This window comes from Psammomys obesus, unplaced genomic scaffold, assembly GCF_907164565.1.
Source record: "Psammomys obesus unplaced genomic scaffold, mPsaObe1.curated_primary_1811, whole genome shotgun sequence".
NCBI lineage: Eukaryota > Metazoa > Chordata > Mammalia > Rodentia > Muridae > Psammomys > Psammomys obesus.
In genome coordinates, this window is record NW_026587382.1 from 3,031,217 (window position 1) to 3,048,994 (window position 17,778).

The 17,778-nt window shown below is 45.0% G+C and overlaps 2 protein-coding genes across 3 annotated transcripts in view; one reads left to right on the plus strand and one right to left on the minus strand.

The window, feature by feature from the left end:
- Vps72 (vacuolar protein sorting 72 homolog) overlaps positions 1-11,100 on the minus strand; it is a 12,598-nt gene extending 1,498 nt beyond the window's left edge. Inside the window, exons 1-5 of the mRNA XM_055603725.1 lie at positions 10,929-11,100; positions 4,127-4,279; positions 3,709-3,823; positions 1,860-2,036; positions 276-420 (exon numbers count right to left, since the gene is read on the minus strand). Coding sequence (XP_055459700.1) covers positions 276-420; positions 1,860-2,036; positions 3,709-3,823; positions 4,127-4,279; positions 10,929-11,045 — 707 coding nt within the window. The 5' untranslated portion in view covers positions 11,046-11,100. The remainder of the gene's footprint in view (positions 1-275; positions 421-1,859; positions 2,037-3,708; positions 3,824-4,126; positions 4,280-10,928) is intronic.
- A 3,479-nt stretch (positions 11,101-14,579) lies between these two features.
- The window catches only part of Pip5k1a (phosphatidylinositol-4-phosphate 5-kinase type 1 alpha), a 43,912-nt gene continuing 40,713 nt past the window's right edge, over positions 14,580-17,778 (plus strand). For both annotated transcript variants that reach the window (XM_055603734.1, XM_055603735.1), the window contains exon 1: positions 14,580-15,023. In XM_055603734.1, the coding sequence (XP_055459709.1) occupies positions 14,948-15,023 (76 nt within the window). In that variant the 5' untranslated portion in view covers positions 14,580-14,947. The remainder of the gene's footprint in view (positions 15,024-17,778) is intronic.

The following is a 17,778-nucleotide window of genomic DNA, read 5'->3' on the forward strand; positions in this document are numbered from 1 at the left end:
AATAATAATAATAATAATAATAATAATAATAATAATAATAATAATAAGTTAAAAAGCTGGTCATGGTGACTCACATTTGCACTAAGGAGGGAGAGGTAGGTAGATCATGAGTTCGGAACTAGCCTGAGCTACACAATGAATTCCAGGCCAGCCAGGGCTACAGAGTGAGAATAGCTCAAGAAAACAAAACATCAGGAAGGAATCAGCTGCGGTCTGAAGTGTGTGGAGCGAGGAAAGTGATCTCTAAGGGAAGCGGGGACGTGGGATTCACCTACCCTTCCACGTCGACATTCTCTTCCTTGGGACCAGGCTCCCCAACAAGTGGCACAGTTACTGAGTGGTAGGTGATGACCGGCCCAGGGCACTTCCGCTTCTTGTGAACCTGCTTCTTCTTGTCAGCCTCAAGCCTTTCATAGGTCTCTTCAGGGTCAGAGGGGGAAATGATAGAACAGTCAGTTTTCCTTTGCCCACACTCTAGCTCTGGCCCATGATCTATTTAAGTTACATTTATGTATTTATGAGTGTGTGTGTGTCTGTGTGTATACATGCACATACACATGCATAGAAATGAGAGGACAACTTGCTGGAGTCAATTCTCTACTGACTTATCACGTGGATTCCAGGGATCAAACTCAGGACATATTTGTTGGCAAGCAACTGCTAGCTACCACAGATCTCACTGGGCCCAGTCCTATGATTTTGTTTGTTTTCATTTTTTCTTTTGTTTGGTTTTTCGAGTTTCTCTGTGCAGCCCTAGATGTCCTGAAACTTGCTTTGTAGACCAGGTTGGCCTTGAACTCACAGAGATCCACTTGCCTCTACCTCCTGAGTGCTGGGATGAAAGGTAAACCCCATCCAGCTGAGCCTGCATTCTTAAAGAGCAACAAAGAGCTAATCTAAGTGACTCTTTGCACATTCCTCCCCATGGCTGGTCCAATGGCTGGCTACACTGTGCTACTTGCCGAGATCCTGTGGCACACTGCGTCAGTTCACTGCTGGTACAGATGCCGCATCAGTCAGTGCAGGGGTAGTGACTAACATTAACTACTCATTATCAGGGCCATGCAAATGCTGGCATCACAGGGATTTACTACACAACTGTTAGTAAATGAACTGACCACAGTATCTCTGGTCCCTTCCCTCTACATGAACTACAAATCTATGCTATTCCTCCACACGGGCACTGTGGACACTGTCCTCTGAGGCCTGGCCAGATACTCTCTCTTTCACACATTTCCCCTGGAGGCAAGGCTCATATAATCCAGGCTGACCTTGAACACCTGATTCTGTCTCTACCTCTCATATACTGAGATCACCAATGTTTACTACTATGTCTGGCCTGTATTTGACTGGGTGATATTGCTTTCTCTCAAAAAAAGAACAAAAAAAAAAAATTGTTATTTTACAGCAAGAGACCTCCATCTAGTTTTCTCTACAGGCCACCACCCTCCCAGACAAAGGTTTCTCTGTGTAGCCCTGGCTGTCCTGAGCTGGGAGATCTGCCTGTGTCTGCCTTCTGAGCACTGGGACTAAAGGTATGCGCCACCACGCTTGGCTACTGCAGGCACTCTTAATGGCCTGGTTTTCTGCTCTGTCTGCATGCTCTTCTTTCTTCCTTTGTGTGTCTGTTTCCCCCCCTGCCCTCAGTTTTTGAGACAGCTCTTATACACAGCCCTGGCCAGACAGGAACTGGTTAAGCAGACTAGGCTGGCTTTCAGCTCCCCGGTGCTGGAACTATCCAATACAAATCTGTAGTTATTCTGCCCAGATCTCCATTTCTCCACTTCTCAGGTCCTCTAGGTTTCAGTTTGTCCCACACATTTCAGTGTCTCCACCTACTTTCCCCAAACCAGACTGACCCAGTGAACGCAAGTTGAGCTCCTCAGTGATCTTGGCCTCCCTGAGCAGCTCTTCCTGGGTTAATGGTCGCTCACAGTGGGGACCCTTTCGCCTCCGGGACTGTCCTTGCCTCTCTTGAACCCGAAGGAACGTTTGTCGAGTGTGCTCAGCTGTGGACTGACGCATGGACTTCCGACCTGCAGAAAGTGAGATGGGGAAAAAGCCTCTGAATGAATTTCTACTTTGTTTCTGTCTTTTTAATAGCTCTGACTGTCCTGGAATTCACTCTGTAGACCAGTCTGACCTTCAACTCAGGAGATCCATCTGTCTCTGCCTCTGGCACATCTGGCACATTTCTAGTTTCCTTCTCTTTTCTTTTTTCCTGGGGGGGAGGGGAGGAGTGAAGTAGGGAGGTTGAGACAAGGTTTCTCTGTGTAGTTCTGGTTATCCTGGAACTTGTTCTATAGGACCAGGCCAAGCTTAAACTCTGTTTCGTGAGAGCTAGAATTAAAGGCCTGCACCACTATCACCAGGGTGGTTTCTTTATCTATGATCCCAGCAAAGGCAGGTGGATCTCTGTGAGTTTCAGGCCAGCCTACAAAGTGAGTTCAGGACAGCCAAGGCTACATTGAGAAACCCTGTCTTGAACTCCCACACACACACAAAAATATTTTTTTTTAAACCATTTAAGCTAAAAACAAAAACAAAAAAACAATGCAAGACTATAGAGATGGCTTAGGGGTTAAGAGCACTGGCTACTCTTCCAGAGAACCCAAGTTCAATTCCCAGCAACCACATGGCAGCTCACAACTGTCTAGAACTCCAATTCCAGAGACTGTAACCCCCTCACACAGACATTCATTCAGGCAAAACACCAATACATATGAAATAAAAAATAATTTTTTAAATTAGTAAGAATAATACAAATAATACCTACAACCTTTAATCATCTATTATAAACATCACACCCCATTTCATTCTGTATATTACAATTTTTGTTGTTGTTTTTCAAGGCACAGTTTCTCTATGTGTAATTTTGGCTGTCTTGGAACTCACTCTGCAGACCAGGCTGGCCTCAAGGTCTCAGAGTTCCACCTGCCTCTGCCTCCCAAGTGCTGGGATTACAGGCATGTGCCACCACCACCCAGCCACTATTATTTTTCAATGACTTAAGAGTTGTAAAAAAAAGAAAAGTTGTACACAGCTTTCTCTTAAGTATTTTTGGCTACATCCCCAGACTTTTTCATATAACTATAATTTTATTAGTACCTTAAATTGTTTTTATTACATTTATCTATTGAGGACAGCATACATGGAAATCAGAGAATTTTCAGAAGTTGGTTCTTTCCCTCCAACATGTGGGTCTTGGGAGACATAATTCAGGTCATTAGGTTTGGCAACAAACACCTTTACCTCCTGAGACACCTTGTCAGCCCATGTTTTTATTTTTTTTTTTTTATTTTTTTATTTTCAGAGAGTCTCAGTTGTTGGGGCTTGCTGTGCAGCTCAAGCTGGCCTTCAGCTTGTGATTCTCCTGCTGCAGCCTCTGGAGGAGGTGAGACTACAGGTCTGCACCATCTGGTCCAGGTACATTTCTAAGAATAAGGATTTTCCTGGGCAACAGAGCTGGCTCAGTGCTGTGAAAAGTGCTTTTTGAGCAATCCTGACCACCAGAGCTCAGACAGTGACACACATGTAATTAGCCTGTTCTTGTGTAGCTAGAAGCCCAGCTCTTCTGGCCTCTGGATACATGTGCGCATACAAGTGCACATATACTCAAGTAGATAGTTACACACACACACACACACACACACACACAGCAATAGTCTTAGCAAACTTAACACAGACAGAACATTTAATCAAGCTCACTGTCAGCGCTGTCATCCTGTAGTTCCAGCGGCAGCAGTGTTTTTTCCTCTCTGGCCTTCTGAGAGCTGCTTGCTGGGGTGCTGACCTTTCGAGGCCTCAAGCTCTTTAGAGGCTCCTGGGAACATATTAGAAATAGACACCAGAAAACAAGAGAGATAAAGGTAAAGGTGAGGATTTTATCAGGGAAAACTAGCACCCAGCAAGAGGAGGAGAACACAATTAAGACAGTCAGAGCTGATGTGGTGGTGTATGCCTTTAATCCCAGCACTTGAGTCTGAGGCCAGCCAGGTCTACACAGCAAGACCTTCTTTCAAAAAAACAAAAACCAAAAAAACAAAACCCCAAACTCAAGACAAATCCCATCCCCGCCCCACCCTGCAAGGGAAAAAGAGGTCCAAGGAAACCAGGATCACTGTACCTTATAGGCTTTGGTAACGACTCTGCGCTTCCTTCGTGGCTCTTCTGCTTCTCCATCACTGGATGGTTCATCTCCTTCATCAATGTCAAAGTCAGAATCTACCTCATCCTCTGTATCAGACTGGTCCCCTTGGTATTCATCATCTCCAGATTCCTGAGGACACAGAGAGATGAGACCTGGCTGGCCACAGCACTGTCAATGCTCCTTGAGGAGGTAGTGGATCAATTCACTCCCCTGATAAGGACTATTCAATTCCTTCCAGTTTAGCTTTTCACTCCCCACAGACAAAGTCTTCCCAGTTGATGGTTCTTTGCTTAGTACCACCGACTTCCAGTGCTCCTGCTGACTGACTCATGTCATCCATAAACCCAGGTTAATTCCTGGGGATCTACAGAAGGTGGTTTGCCCTCGTTTACTGAAGGTTAGGGCATTGTTATGATGAAGTTGTAGCTGAGTCACGAGTCATGATGACTCATGATTATAACCCTAGCATTCAGGAGGCCTGGGCTGTAAGAAGATTGCTGTGGGTTACACAGTGAGGTCCAGGACAGACCTCACAGATTACAGAGTGAGATTCCATTTGGGAAAAATAAATGAATAAATAAGTTCTAACACAATGAAATAGATATAAAATTCCTTGGCTAACTAGAGGGTCAGATCAAGTCTGGGCTATAAGAGGAGCTCTTCCCAAAAAACAATTAAATAAACAATTAAATACAACTGAGGATGTAGTTCAGTTGGCAGAATGTTTATCTAGTATGAATGAGGCCCTGGGTTCAAATCCCCAGCACTTAATTAACTGGGTGTAGTGTTGTAAAACTGCAATCCCAGTGCTAACAAGGTAGAAGCAGGAGGATCAAAAGGTCAAAATCACTGGGGCTGGAGAGATGGCTCAGCAGTTAACACTATCTGTTCCTCAAGAGGACCCAGGTTTGGACACCTTCACACAGACAGATGCAGGCAAAACACCAATGCACATAAGATAAAAATAAACAATAAATTAAAAACAACAAAAAACGGGTTCATCTTTGGCTGTGTTGCCAAGTTAAAGCAAGTCTGAGACACATGAAACCCTGTAGTGACAATTTTGGAATTTTGGTTTTTTTAAAAAAACACAGAAATAGCCAGGCACGGTGGCTCACTCTTGTAATCCCAGAACTCAGGGAGGTAGAGGTAGGTGTATCTCTGTGAGTTTGAGGCCAGCCTGGTCTACAAAGGAAGTCCAGGGCAGCCAAATTTACACAGAAAAACCCTGTTTCAAAAAAAAAAAAATCCTTAAGAAAAAAAACAAAACAAACAAAAAAATAGAAATAGGGTTGGAGAGATGATGGTTAAGAACAGAGGTTAAAAACACTGGCTGTTCTTCCAAAGGTCTGGAGTTCAGTTCACAACCATCTATAATGAGATCCGGTGCCCTCTTCTGGCATGCAGGTAGAACACTGTATAATAAATAAATAAATAAAATAAAAACCCCACAGAAATATTATAAGAGTATGTTTTCATTTTAGCCCCAGGTGTGGGGATATGGGGCTGCTTTGCAGCAACTATGATTTGCCTTGTGCTCCAGCAGAGGTATGATTTTGCCAGCTGCATAAAGTTTCTGCAATTGTGTGACCTATGGAATTTTGGGGGCTTTTTGGCGGGTATATAAATTTGAGAAACCCAAGAGTCACGGTGGGTTGTGGCTGGTGTTGGCTGCGGTTTGTTACGTAGTCGCGCACGGAGAAGAAACAAGAAGAAATGAGATATCTTGACAGCAAAGATCAAACTTGCCCCAGGGAGTTTGATGCCCTAATCAGCGTCCCCCTGCCCCATTCTGACCCTGAGTTTACTGAGGGATCTCCTCTTTGTCCTCTTCTCTCTCCTATCTAGTGTTAGGGGGTTGAAGGGGTGGAATAAGAACCCACAAAGCAGCAAATGCTGGCTACAAAACCCTGGCTTAAAAACACAGAAGCTTCGGCTGGGGAGATGGCACTTGCTGTAATTTTGTTAGACCTGCGCTCAGTTCTAGACACCCCGTGGCAGCTGACAACCGCCTATAACTCCTGCTGCAGGGATCTCATCCTCTTCTGATATCCACAAGCAGTGCGTGCATTTGACACACATACAATCATATAAGCAAAACACCCAACGCATAAAAAAAAAAAAAATTTAAAAAGCCACATTAATAAAAACAGAAACAGCCAGAAGGGGTGGTGCATATCAGGAAGGATCATGAGTTTGAGGCCAGTCTGGGCTACACCTCTGGCTATAGCTGTAGCTCAATGGTATAGTGCTTGCTTAGCATGTGAGAGACTCTGGGTTCAATCTCTACCTTAAAAAAAAAAACCCACAAAAAACCAAAAAACACTTGCAAGGTGGGCATGGCGGTGCACACCTTTAATCCCAGCAACCAGGAGGATCTGAGGCCAGTCTAGTCTACACAGCAAGTTCCAGGACAGCCAAGGGTAGGTATGTAGAGAGACTGTGTCTCAAAAACAACAACGAGGCTGGAGAGATGGCTCAGTGGTTAAGAGCACTGTCTGCTCTTCCAGAGGCCTGATTTCAAATCCCAGCAACCACATGGTGGCTCACAAGCATCCATACTGGGAACTGCCCTCTTCTGGCCTGCAGGTATACATGTAAATAGAGCACTCATATATATGTAAATTAAATCAATAAATTTTCAAAAACAAAAACAAAAACAAAAAAGAAGAAGAAGAAAAAAAACCAGTTTGGCTGGGTGTCCAAAAGGTTTACTTTAGACATACTTCTTTATAAGAAGCCAGAGACTGGGAAACTATTAACCAACTCTACGGGTGTGCCACATGAGCCCTTCCCCACAAATGGCAAAATTTAAAAGGCAAGAAGCCTGTTAGCAGACTGCTCTGGTGGCAGCACAGCCTCCTTCCAACCGTGAATGTTCTCTAGGCTGCAAGAGTAAAGAGAAGCCTGCACTTTTCCAATGGAGAAACACATTTATTGTACATGCATTGTGGGTTTGTGCCTAGTACTCCAGGAAGTCAGAAGAGGTGCTCAGATCCTTTAAGAGTTATGGATGGTTCTGAACCATTATGTGGGTGCTGAGAACCAAATCTAGGTCCTCACAAAAACAGCAAGTGCTCTACCTGCTGAGCCATCCCTCCACTCCAGCCCCTCTATGGAGAAATGTTAAGTGTCAAGCTAATAAACTTGTGACTTACCCTGTAGGCCAGTAAGGCTCAATCCCCCATCTCCTGACCTATCCCACAGTTGATCATCACTACTGAGGAACAGTTGTTGGGAGAATGTGTCCTTCTTCGTGTGCGTTGGGACAGAAAAATATATGAATACTACTAGGGATAATGGAAGCCACTGAGGATTTAGGGCATGCACATGGGATATTTCAGAAAGCTATGGGAGTTAAAAAGGCTGAGGTACAGAACCTTTAGTGGGTAATACCTCAAGCAGCCACACTCCTAGTGGATTCATTGTGCACACATGTTCCCAAAGCAAGCAAGTAACAAATGGCTGAAACTGCAAGCCAGCCAGAGTTCAATCCTGCACAGGGGACCACCGTTGTGTTCTTCCTAACTGATGTCTGTGAAAGGATTGAGAACGCACTAGCCCCCTCAGCTCTACTCTGGCATTAAACCAGAGGGGACATCAAGTTTCCGCTAGGTCACTGCCCAATCTTAGTGCTTTTACTGCACTGCGGATTTACTGTCATAGCACTGGGCTCTACCAGTTCTTACTACTCAACAAGAGAATGTTCTATAACGACCAAACCCCTAATTGCTTTAGTTGTACTTCTTACAAGTAATGAGAAGTTCTCCCTAGAATTTGACACTAAAGAAGTTTGTATTTTTTTTAATATACTGTATACTTCAGTCTTACAAAAGTACAAATTTAGTTTGGCTGATAGGAAACTCACAGCTATCAAATGACATTTCCATTTTAGCACAGACTCTTGGCAAAATAACTTTTAATTTAAAAATGTAATTTTTATTCCTTGAAAATTTCATGCATTAATACGATATGTTTTGTTCTGCTAATTTTCTATATTTACTGTTCCTAATTTTTGTTTTTATTGTAAGCCTTTTAAAATCCTTTTTGGAAACATGAGGTGCACATATTAAATGACAACTCATAAAACGACAGGAATAGGAAGGATTGGGGGAAGGATGAGAGAGATCTATTTTAAACTAGTTTATTACAGCTGTATACATAGTGGCTCCTAGTTAGTCATGAAGTCTTGTCTATTCCATTTCCCTTCAGCCCTACTCAACACTATCCCCTATCTACTTCCATCCCACGGTGCTGGGAGGTGGAACCTCTAGCTAAGCCAAGCAAACTAACCCTGAACAACAGTTACAACTCCAGCCCAGCTTTTGTCCTTATTTCCTTTCTATCATTGCTTTCTTTAAGCTTTATTCATTAGGTTTTGTTTTTTGAGATAGGGTTTCTCTGTGTAGCCTTGGCTGTCCTGGACTCCCTTTGTAGACAAGGCTGGCTTTGAACTCACAGAGATCCACCTGCCTCTGTCTCCCGAGTTCAGGGATTAAAGGCATGTGCCACCAAGCCTGGCCTTGTTTGTTTGTTTTAAGGCTAAATCATTATGTAATGGGAAACACAACCCATGTGGCCTGGAACTGAAGGTAATCCTCCTGCTCCAGCTTCTGAGATTACCAGCTTTAGAGAAATATTTTTAATCACAAATTTAGTGATGGAACTTTGATGCTTTATTTCAGACCTTTAAAAGAGAAGTCAAACTGCTTATTACTGCTTCACTATGTCCCACAAAATCTGACTGGGGAGGTGGGAGGAGAAATCTAATTCCAGGATTCAGGAGTCTGAGGCAGAAGGGCTGCCCAGACTTTGAGACCAAGTCTAGTAATCTTCTCTAAAAAAATTATATAAGGGGCTGGCTAAGAGCACAGGCTGCTGTTCCAGAGGTCCTGAGTTCAATTCCCAGCAACCACATGGTGGCTTACAGCCATCTATAATGGCATGTGATGCCCTCTTCTGGCATGCAGGTGTATATGATGCAGTTAGAGCACACACACACACACACACACACACACACACACACACACACACACATATGTGTATGTATAATACATGAATAAATCTTGAAAAGAACTCAAAAAACCATATAAGGCTAGGGGGAGTGGCACTGTCCTTAATCCCAGCACTTGAGAGGCAGAGGCAAATGCAGGCAGATCTCTGAGTTCCAGGACAGCCAAGTCTACAGAGTGGAACCTTGTTTGGGTGTGTGTGTGTGCAGGGGTGTACCTAACTGGAGAGCAGAGGCAGGTTGGTCTCTGTGATGCCAGAGTGATCTACATAAGTGAGTTCTAAGACAGCCACAGCTGTGTAAAGAAACCCTATCTCATGGGGTGGAGAAACGGCTCAGGGGTTAAGAGCACTGACTGCTCTTCTAGGGCTCCTGGGTTCAATTCCCAGCACACACATGGCAGTTCACAACTGTCTGTAACTCCTCGATCCAACATCCTCATACAGATACACACATGCAGGCAAAACACCAATGCACATAAAAATGAAAGTAAATAAATTATTAAAAAAAAAAACCCTATCTCAAAGAACAGTAACAGAAACAAATCCAGCTCAGGTCTACATCTCCAGCCACACCAATCATTACTCTCCCAGAGAACAACAGAGACTTGTAGGTTTCACATCAGGGCCTCATTGGCTCCACATACTCTATTTCATCTTCTCCAACAGAACCTTTCTTCTCCCGAAACTCTTCATCCAACCAAAGCTCCCCTCCCTGCCGCCTTCTTCTTCTTCTTCTTCTTCTTTTTTTTTTTTTTTTTTTTTTTTGAGACAGGGTCTCTCTGTGTAGCCTTGGATGTCCTGGACTTGCTTTGTAGACCAGGCTGGCCTCGAAATCACAGAGATCTCCCAGCAAAATACTGAAAAACCAACAACAACAACAACAACAACAACAAACTTTGGGGCATTCATGATGGCTCAGTTGGTGTAGGAGCTGTATAACCCTGAGCACCTGAGTGTGATTCCTGGGGCTCATAAGATGGAGAGGGAGACTGTCCCCTGAACTTCATATACAGGCAGGCAAATATAAAACAATTTAAAAACAAAACACAAGCTTCTCACTTGTTACTAGAGCATCCTATGTTTCCCTTGATTTTAAGTCTTTATCATATAGTATCTTAGTTGACTGTGAACCCAGACAACTGTCCTGCAGGGTGGGGAGCTTTTTTATGTTTGTTTTTCTTTTTGCCAGGGCCTGGTAACCCAGCATCTAAGGCTTACTAGGCAAGTGGGGTACCCGGCCTCAGGGAAGCTTTTAGATGTTTTCAAGGAATTCATCACAACCCATTACATACAGTCTGCCCCCTGGGTGCTCAACATATATCCAATAATCAATGAACAGTTTCCATTAATAAAAAGCCAAGTGTCAGTCCTGACTCTATATTGCAGAACTTAGAAACCAACCAGAAAATGAAAAGTATGCCAAATTTAATTCCAAACTGAAATTTTGCTTCTATGATGGAAAAAGATGGGGGTTCTCTTAGGGCAGTCAATAAAGGGTCATCTAAGAAAACAGTACGCTGTGATTTGAAAGCTGAAAGCTGAGTACGCTAATTGTTTTTGGAGCGGTTCCTTTTTTGTGAGTAACTCGACAGTAGCACAAGAAAATTGCAAAGCCGACACACAAACAGGGACAAAGACACCCCCCCTCTGGACAACGCCATCCAGCCAGGATCCTCTCTACTCCCCGCCCCCTTCCTCTTTGTCCAGGGTTTTTCCCTTCCAGACTCCACTTCCTCCCGTCCCTCTTCCTGGGCCCGGCTCTTGCCTCGGTGAAGCCCCCGTAAGTCGTCTGGTAGAACTCATCTTCCTCCTCTGCTTCCAGGAGCCCAGAAAGCCGGTTCCCAGCGGTTTTCCGTGGGGCCCGGCCCCCAGCCAAACTCATACCGCCCACAGACACTGCGCCGCTACCAGCCACCCCGTGCCTAGCTCGGGATCGGCGCTCGACACTGTCACCTGCGGCCGTCAGCCGGTGGCGGAAGTCCGGCATCTGCAGGCAAGAGCAGCCGAGCATCGAGCGGCCCTAATTCCGGCCCTTAAGCCTCTACACGAGGCTGTTCTGGTTAGGTAACTCCTAGGAGCGTACCAGCGCTCCCACCGCCCCCCCAGTCTTTGTTTTTCCAGACAGGGTCTCACCCTACACTCCAGGCTGGAGTTTCCTGAACTGTGCTTGTAGACATGTGTTTGAACATGTACTACAGCCCTGTTGTGGAGGTCAGAAAGCCACTCTAGGAACTGGATCTCACCTTTTACTTTGTGGAACCTGGGGATCAAAGTCAGGTCATCAGGCTTGATGGCAAGCGCTGAGTTGTGTTTTTTGAGATAGGGGCTCTATGTAATCCAAGTAGTTTGGTGCTTGATCGTACCCAGGCCAATCTTACAAACTGGTCTTCTGAGTATCTCATGCTACTAGGTTGAGGGAAGATTTTTTTCTTTCTTTCTTTTTTCTCCCTCCCCCCCCCCCCCCCCCCCAACTTCAATGCGGGGGGATTGAATCCAAGACCTCAGGAATACTAGGCAGGTTCTCTACTACTAAGGTACATCCCGCGTGAGGACAAGGGTTTTATCTGTCCAAACTAGGAATTCTGAGTGCCTGGGATAATGCTGGGGTTAGGTAAATAATGGAAAATAACTGAATGAATAAGGTACTCATTTATTTACTGTTTTTTTTTTTCCCCTTAGTGCCGGGGATTAAATTCTGGGTCTTGTATAAGATAGGCAAACTCTCTTAACAATGAGTTACATGCCTACTTCCCAAAGGTGCTTTGAAAAAGCACACTCACATGCACTCAAGACTGAGTGGTGGCCCTGCTTTGAGGTCACCAGGTTGCCTCCCTTCTGAAAGTATGCGTTGGTGAACTCCCATTTCCATTTCCTCAGGAGCACCAAGCCACTGAATTCTGCTCTGCCCTTGCTTCCACACCTTGCTGCATCACTGGGCCCTGCTATGCTGGGAATGTCACTAGGGAAGAGCAGCCCCATGATTCAGGGGACACCTCAGGGGTGGAGGAGAAGCTGGAGCACAGAGACGCGGGTGAAATGATACCTGCTTCTTGAATACTCCTAGCTCTCCTTTTTTGTTGTATTGATCCTTGAGATTAGGGCATGCTATTTTGCCTATTGCCCAGGCCCTTCTAGAAATCAAGAGGGTTGTTTTTTTTTTTTTTTTTTTGGGAGAAAAAGGGAAGGGAACTCAAAGGAACATGTTAAGGAAACTTTTAATTATCTGAGTAGCTGGAACCGCAGGCATGTGCCACCAACACCCAAAGGTTTAAAAAATAATTTTATTGTTACTATTGTTATTTGTATTATTTTAAGACAAGGTCTCACCATGTACCTCTGGCTGTCCTGGAACTGGCTATGTGGACCATGCTGGCTTTGAACTTACAGAGATCAGGCTGCCTCTACCTTCTAAATTCTGGATTAAAGTCATTGGTCCACTACATCTCAACTCCAACTCTTAATTCCACTTTTTGAATTTCACCTTCATCCATACATATATTTAGAAGACATATTTAGGGAACTTAATATGTGTCAGGTATAGTCTTAAGTTATTGAGCTGCAAAAATGAAAAGCAATCATCTTTACTCTAGAGGGAGACACACAGGTAAACAACACAGTGGTCATTTTCTGGTACTCAAAGTAGAAACAAAAGCCCCTAGAATGTTGTAAAATGGCTTTTTTCTTTCAGGTATGAAATACAAATTATAGGATGAAAATTCTGGTTTTGTTTGTTTGTTTGGTTTTTGAGACAGAGTTTCTCTGTGTAGCCTTGATTGTCCTGGAACTCACTCTGTAGACCAGGCTGGGCTTGAACCTGCCTCTGCCTCCCAAGTGCTGGTATTAAAGGTGTGCACCGCCACTGTCTGCCTGAAAATTCTATTTTTAACTGTTTTAGTCATTCAAGTCTTTTTGGTCTACTAACAATTTCAGAGTCAGAAATAGCTTTAATCTTTACTTCAGCCGATTTTCAGAGCAACTTAGGAAACAGAATCAACTGAATTTACACTTAATTAAAGTGTTTGTGCATTCATGCATGTGGAGGTCCTAGGAAAACTTGAATAGAACAATTCTTTTATCCCATCTTAGGGACCCAGGGAGAGAATTTGGCCATTCTGCTTGGTATGTTTATCCGATGAGTTGTCTTGATAGTCTCCAGGCAACTGAATGTCTTTTCTGGAAATACGGACACTTTTTTCATCAGTATTTACTGAATACCTATGAGACAAATTCACTTGTGAATATACAGCATTGTCTAATTCCAGTGCTATTCAGCTGGGTGAAGGGTTCAGGTAGAGCATAACATACAATGCTTCAGTGCTACCTAGTCCAAATGCTGTTGAATTAGAAATGCTAATTTTATCAAATGAAGTCTGTCTACCTTCGGTACCCAAGGGAGCACAAAGAATCCAGCAGATGGCAGTAAGGAAACACATATTTTAGGTCTTGAAGGGAGAGGGAGAAATCTGAGGTTAATGAATGGGAAATATTTGATGGACGTTCTCTCGTCTTGGGTTCCCTTTGGAGGAACATCTGGATAGGTATCCAGGCCGGTTGTTTTCCCGTGCCTGTCTTTTTATAGATGTGACAGAAGGTGTACATACAAATGAAACAGCCTTTGCTCTTCAGAAGCTGTTTGTTCACGGATGGCTTCACTAGGGCTCTCACACCGTTCACAGCCGCTAAGGTTCTTTGTAAAAACTGGGCAGAGTTCATATGAAGACTAGACTGGGATGGAATCCTGTGTTTCTGTGCCCTTTGGAGTATAGATAATTGGCCACTGACGGCTAAGGAGGACTTTGGATGGGGAAAGGTTGTGATACAGTCTGATCGAGTTCTGTAGACTTTTTGACAGGTCTTTAAACTTTTTTATGTGTTAATCTTACATTTCTTATTATATTGTTGACAAATCCTCATTGACGTATTTAACAAACATTTACATTTACTGAACTTTGTCACTCTGTTTTGTTTGAACCGAACAAAACTGTTTTAAGTCCTCACCTTAAACAGTAAAGGCTGGAGAATTCTTGGTGGTTGTGATGTTTTGTAGTACACAGTGCTCAGTATTTCGGACTTGACACCAGAGCTGCGTCCCGGGTTCTTTCAAGGGCCGTCATCTGAGGCGCCCAGTCCTTCCCAGTCCAGCCGAGTCTCAACCAGCGCTCACAGCCAGCAGAGCACAGTAGGGTCAAAGATACCAGCCTAGATTGGCCTGCCGAGCTACCGTAGGCATTCGGTTTTCCGCCCGTGAATTCCTGAGGGTGTGGCGAGAGCGTGTCACGTGGCCCCAAGCCCCCTCCGGATTGGCTTAGTTTCTCTCCGGATTGATGGATGGAACCCCGAGAAGGTGGGGCGCACGCGCAGTACTGGGAGTTCCTCGGCCGCCCACCCGGAGCCGAGCGGTGGAGTTGGCGATAAACAGGCGGTGGCGGGGGAGGAGGGGTCGGGGGCGTAAGCTTTTGAGGGACTTCTGGTGCCTGGTTTTTCCTTTAGCTTTGCTTGAGCCGAGACGCGGGCCCCCAGCGGCCGGCTGGAGTGTTGATGTGTTGCGAGAGAAGGTAGCTTTTGCCGAGAGCAGTTCAAGTTGCTAGGAGGGCGCGACACCGGAGCTCTCCCCCATGCCGGGCAAGTGGTGCGGCCCTGAGCTTTTCCTGGAGCCTGAACAACGCCTGTGAGAAGCCCGCGGAACGCGGGTACTGTGAAAGGACGTGGGGAAGATTCGATTCCGAGAAAAGGAAGCGCCGGATTGAAAGGGAGCGAGGCCGCGAGGGGGAGGGGGCTGCCAAGATGGCGACCGCCTCCTCTGGGCCAGCGGCGGCCGGGTTTTCATCCCTTGATACCCCTGTCCCTACCGGTACTGCAGGTGAGTCCGGCGAGCCGCGGCCGGCCGGCGGGGGAGGACCGTGAGGTGGGAGCGAGAGCGAGCGCGTCCTTGGGGGAGGGCCTGAAGCTGGGTATGTCCGAGAGGTGCCCCTGAGGAGGACAGGATCGGACTTTGAAGTAGTAGACAGTTCTGCTCTTAGGGCAGTCGGGGAAAGGATGGGTGTCGCTGAGACAAGGGAAGCCGACGGAGACACTCACACTGTGTCTTAGAAGCGACTGCGTTGAGAACGTTGACGAAGGATGGAGATTGAAGGTTGAGGGTTGAAGAGGAAAACGACCAAAACAGGAATGGAGAAACTAAAGACAGCGAAGGCTGAGTCTTGTCTAGCATGCATCAGGCTCCGGGTTCAACCCACAGGGTCTTAATAAAACAAAATAACGTAAATGGATTATTGGTTGAGGGGGGATTTCTTGCTGTGAGGTAGAGGCCAAGTTGATTGTGAAATAATTGATTTCAGTGTTGAGGAGATTATGGGACTTAAGAGTATTGAAGAGTCATGGGGTGCTTTTGACTGCTGAGGAGTTAAGGAATGGTGAATTTTACTGGGAGTAAGAGTTACTGGCGTGGCCTTTCCTCTCAGACTCCCCCCTAATGCGTCATTCCTCCTCCCCTCAGCTCTCGGCAGGAGCAGCAAAGACACATACATACTTTCTCAAATTAACTCTTTGGTGATTTCTGTCTTTAGACTGTACAACTTTGGAAAGGAATGGGGAGTTTTGTTGTTTTGTATTTTGAGACAGGCACTTCCTATGTCTTTCTGACTGGCCTGAGATCCCTAGTTCTGGTATCCCAGGAGCACACTGCAGTCAGCACAGAAGAAAAATTTGAAAGGATGAGAGGGGAAGTTAGGGTCAAAAGACATAAAGGAGAATCAATGAAATGGGAGCTTGACTTGTAGAAGAGCCCGGGTTAGACTTCGTAAACAAAGATGGGGAAGAGGTGTGTGCGACTCTGAAGTACTATGGGGAAATATTGCACAATAGGATATAGACGGGAGGAATGCTTCGGGTGTTGTAGGAAGAAATTGCAAGGATCTGGGCAGTGTAGAGAGGTCAGGGTAGGCAGAGATAATGGAGATTGGGGGCTGAAAAGGCCCACAAAGAAAAGCCACAGACTGTCTGTAGGAGGGAAACTGTGTATAGGATTGAGTCAGAGGCTGTCCTGGACGTTCTGTTGGGAATGTCAGGTGTTCCTCAGTAACTGTTGCCTGAGAATACTGGATATTACATGCTTTTCTTGAGGGCCCCCCCCACCCCCAGGCCTGTGATTTTGTTCCTATTTTGAGTTTGCTTGAGTTTCCCCTTAAACATTCCAGCTTAGAGGAAACATAATCATAGATACCTTCTTCATAAGCTGCAATTTTATTTATGTGCCTCTATTTTTAGTTTCTTGGAGAGGTGACTTTCCTTTCCTCTAAACACACTAGAGAGCCATAACAACTCTTGTTGCTTTCTGAACCTGAAAAAGGATAATGTTTACAGAAGTGACAGTTTAAAAAAAAAAATTACTTACTTGATTTTTTTTTTTTTTTTTAACCCCTGAGACAGGATTTCTCTGTGTAGCCTTTGTTGTCCTGGACTAGACCAGGCTGGCTTCGAACTCACAGAGATCTGCCTGCCTCTGCCTTCTGAGTGCTGGGATCACAGGCCTATTTGGTTGTTTTTTTAATTGAATGTGTATGTGAGAGACTGTGTCAGGCAGGTCCCCTCCCTCTGCCTTTATGAGAGCTCTGGTAGTTGAACTCCGGTCCTCAGGACTGAACAGCAACTACCATTGCCAGCAGAACCATCCCTCCCACTCAGGTGACTTTTTTTTTAATGCAGTGGCTTCTTACTTGAAATCTTCTAGTATCGTCTAGCTAGGCAATCTTCCCTCTTACCCCCTTCGAGGTCTCTCTGTGTAGCCCAGGCTGTCCTGGAACTTGCTCTGAAGACCCAGGTGGCCTCCAATTTAGAGATACGCCTTCCTCTGTCTCCTGAGTTCTTGGATTAAAGGTGTGTGCCACCAGGCCTGGCTTCTAGTCATTTTGTGAGTTATATCTAAGCCAGCCTCCACCTATTAAGACAGCATATCTGCTAGGGGACAAGCTGATTTTTTTTTCCCTTCCCCTTTTAAAAGATTTTTTTTTTTTTAAGAGCTCCAGCATGGTGACAATTGCCTTTAATCCCAGCAAAAAGGAGGCAGAGGTAGGGGTGTTTCCGTAGGTTTGAGGCCACCCTGATCTATGTTGCAAGTGCCAGGATAGCCAGCACTATATAAAGAGATCCTGTCTCAAAAAACAACAAAAGAAATATTTTTAAGTTTTTAGCTCTGTGTATGTCCGTGTGTTACTTTGTGTGTGAGTGCCCTTAGAGGCCAGGATAGAGGCTTTGCATTCATTCTCTGAAACTGGAGTGCCATACAGTTGTGAGGCACCTGACAAGGATCCTGGTGACTGAACTTGGATCCACTGGAAAAGCAGAGCAAACACTCTTTGTTTTTGTTTTTATTTTTATTTTGATACAGGGTTTCACTGTGTAGCCTGGAACTCACTATGTAAACCAGGCTGGCCTCAAACTCACAGAGATCCATCTGCCTCTGCCTGCCAGTGCCTCAAATTCTCCAAATAACAGATGACATGGAACTCTTTAGCTTTCTGTTTACCTTGTAAGTGCTGAAATTATAGGCCTGTCCCACTGTGCCTAGCTTAGATTACTTTCAACATTTTTTTTTCCTTACTCTTTTTGTTTTGTTT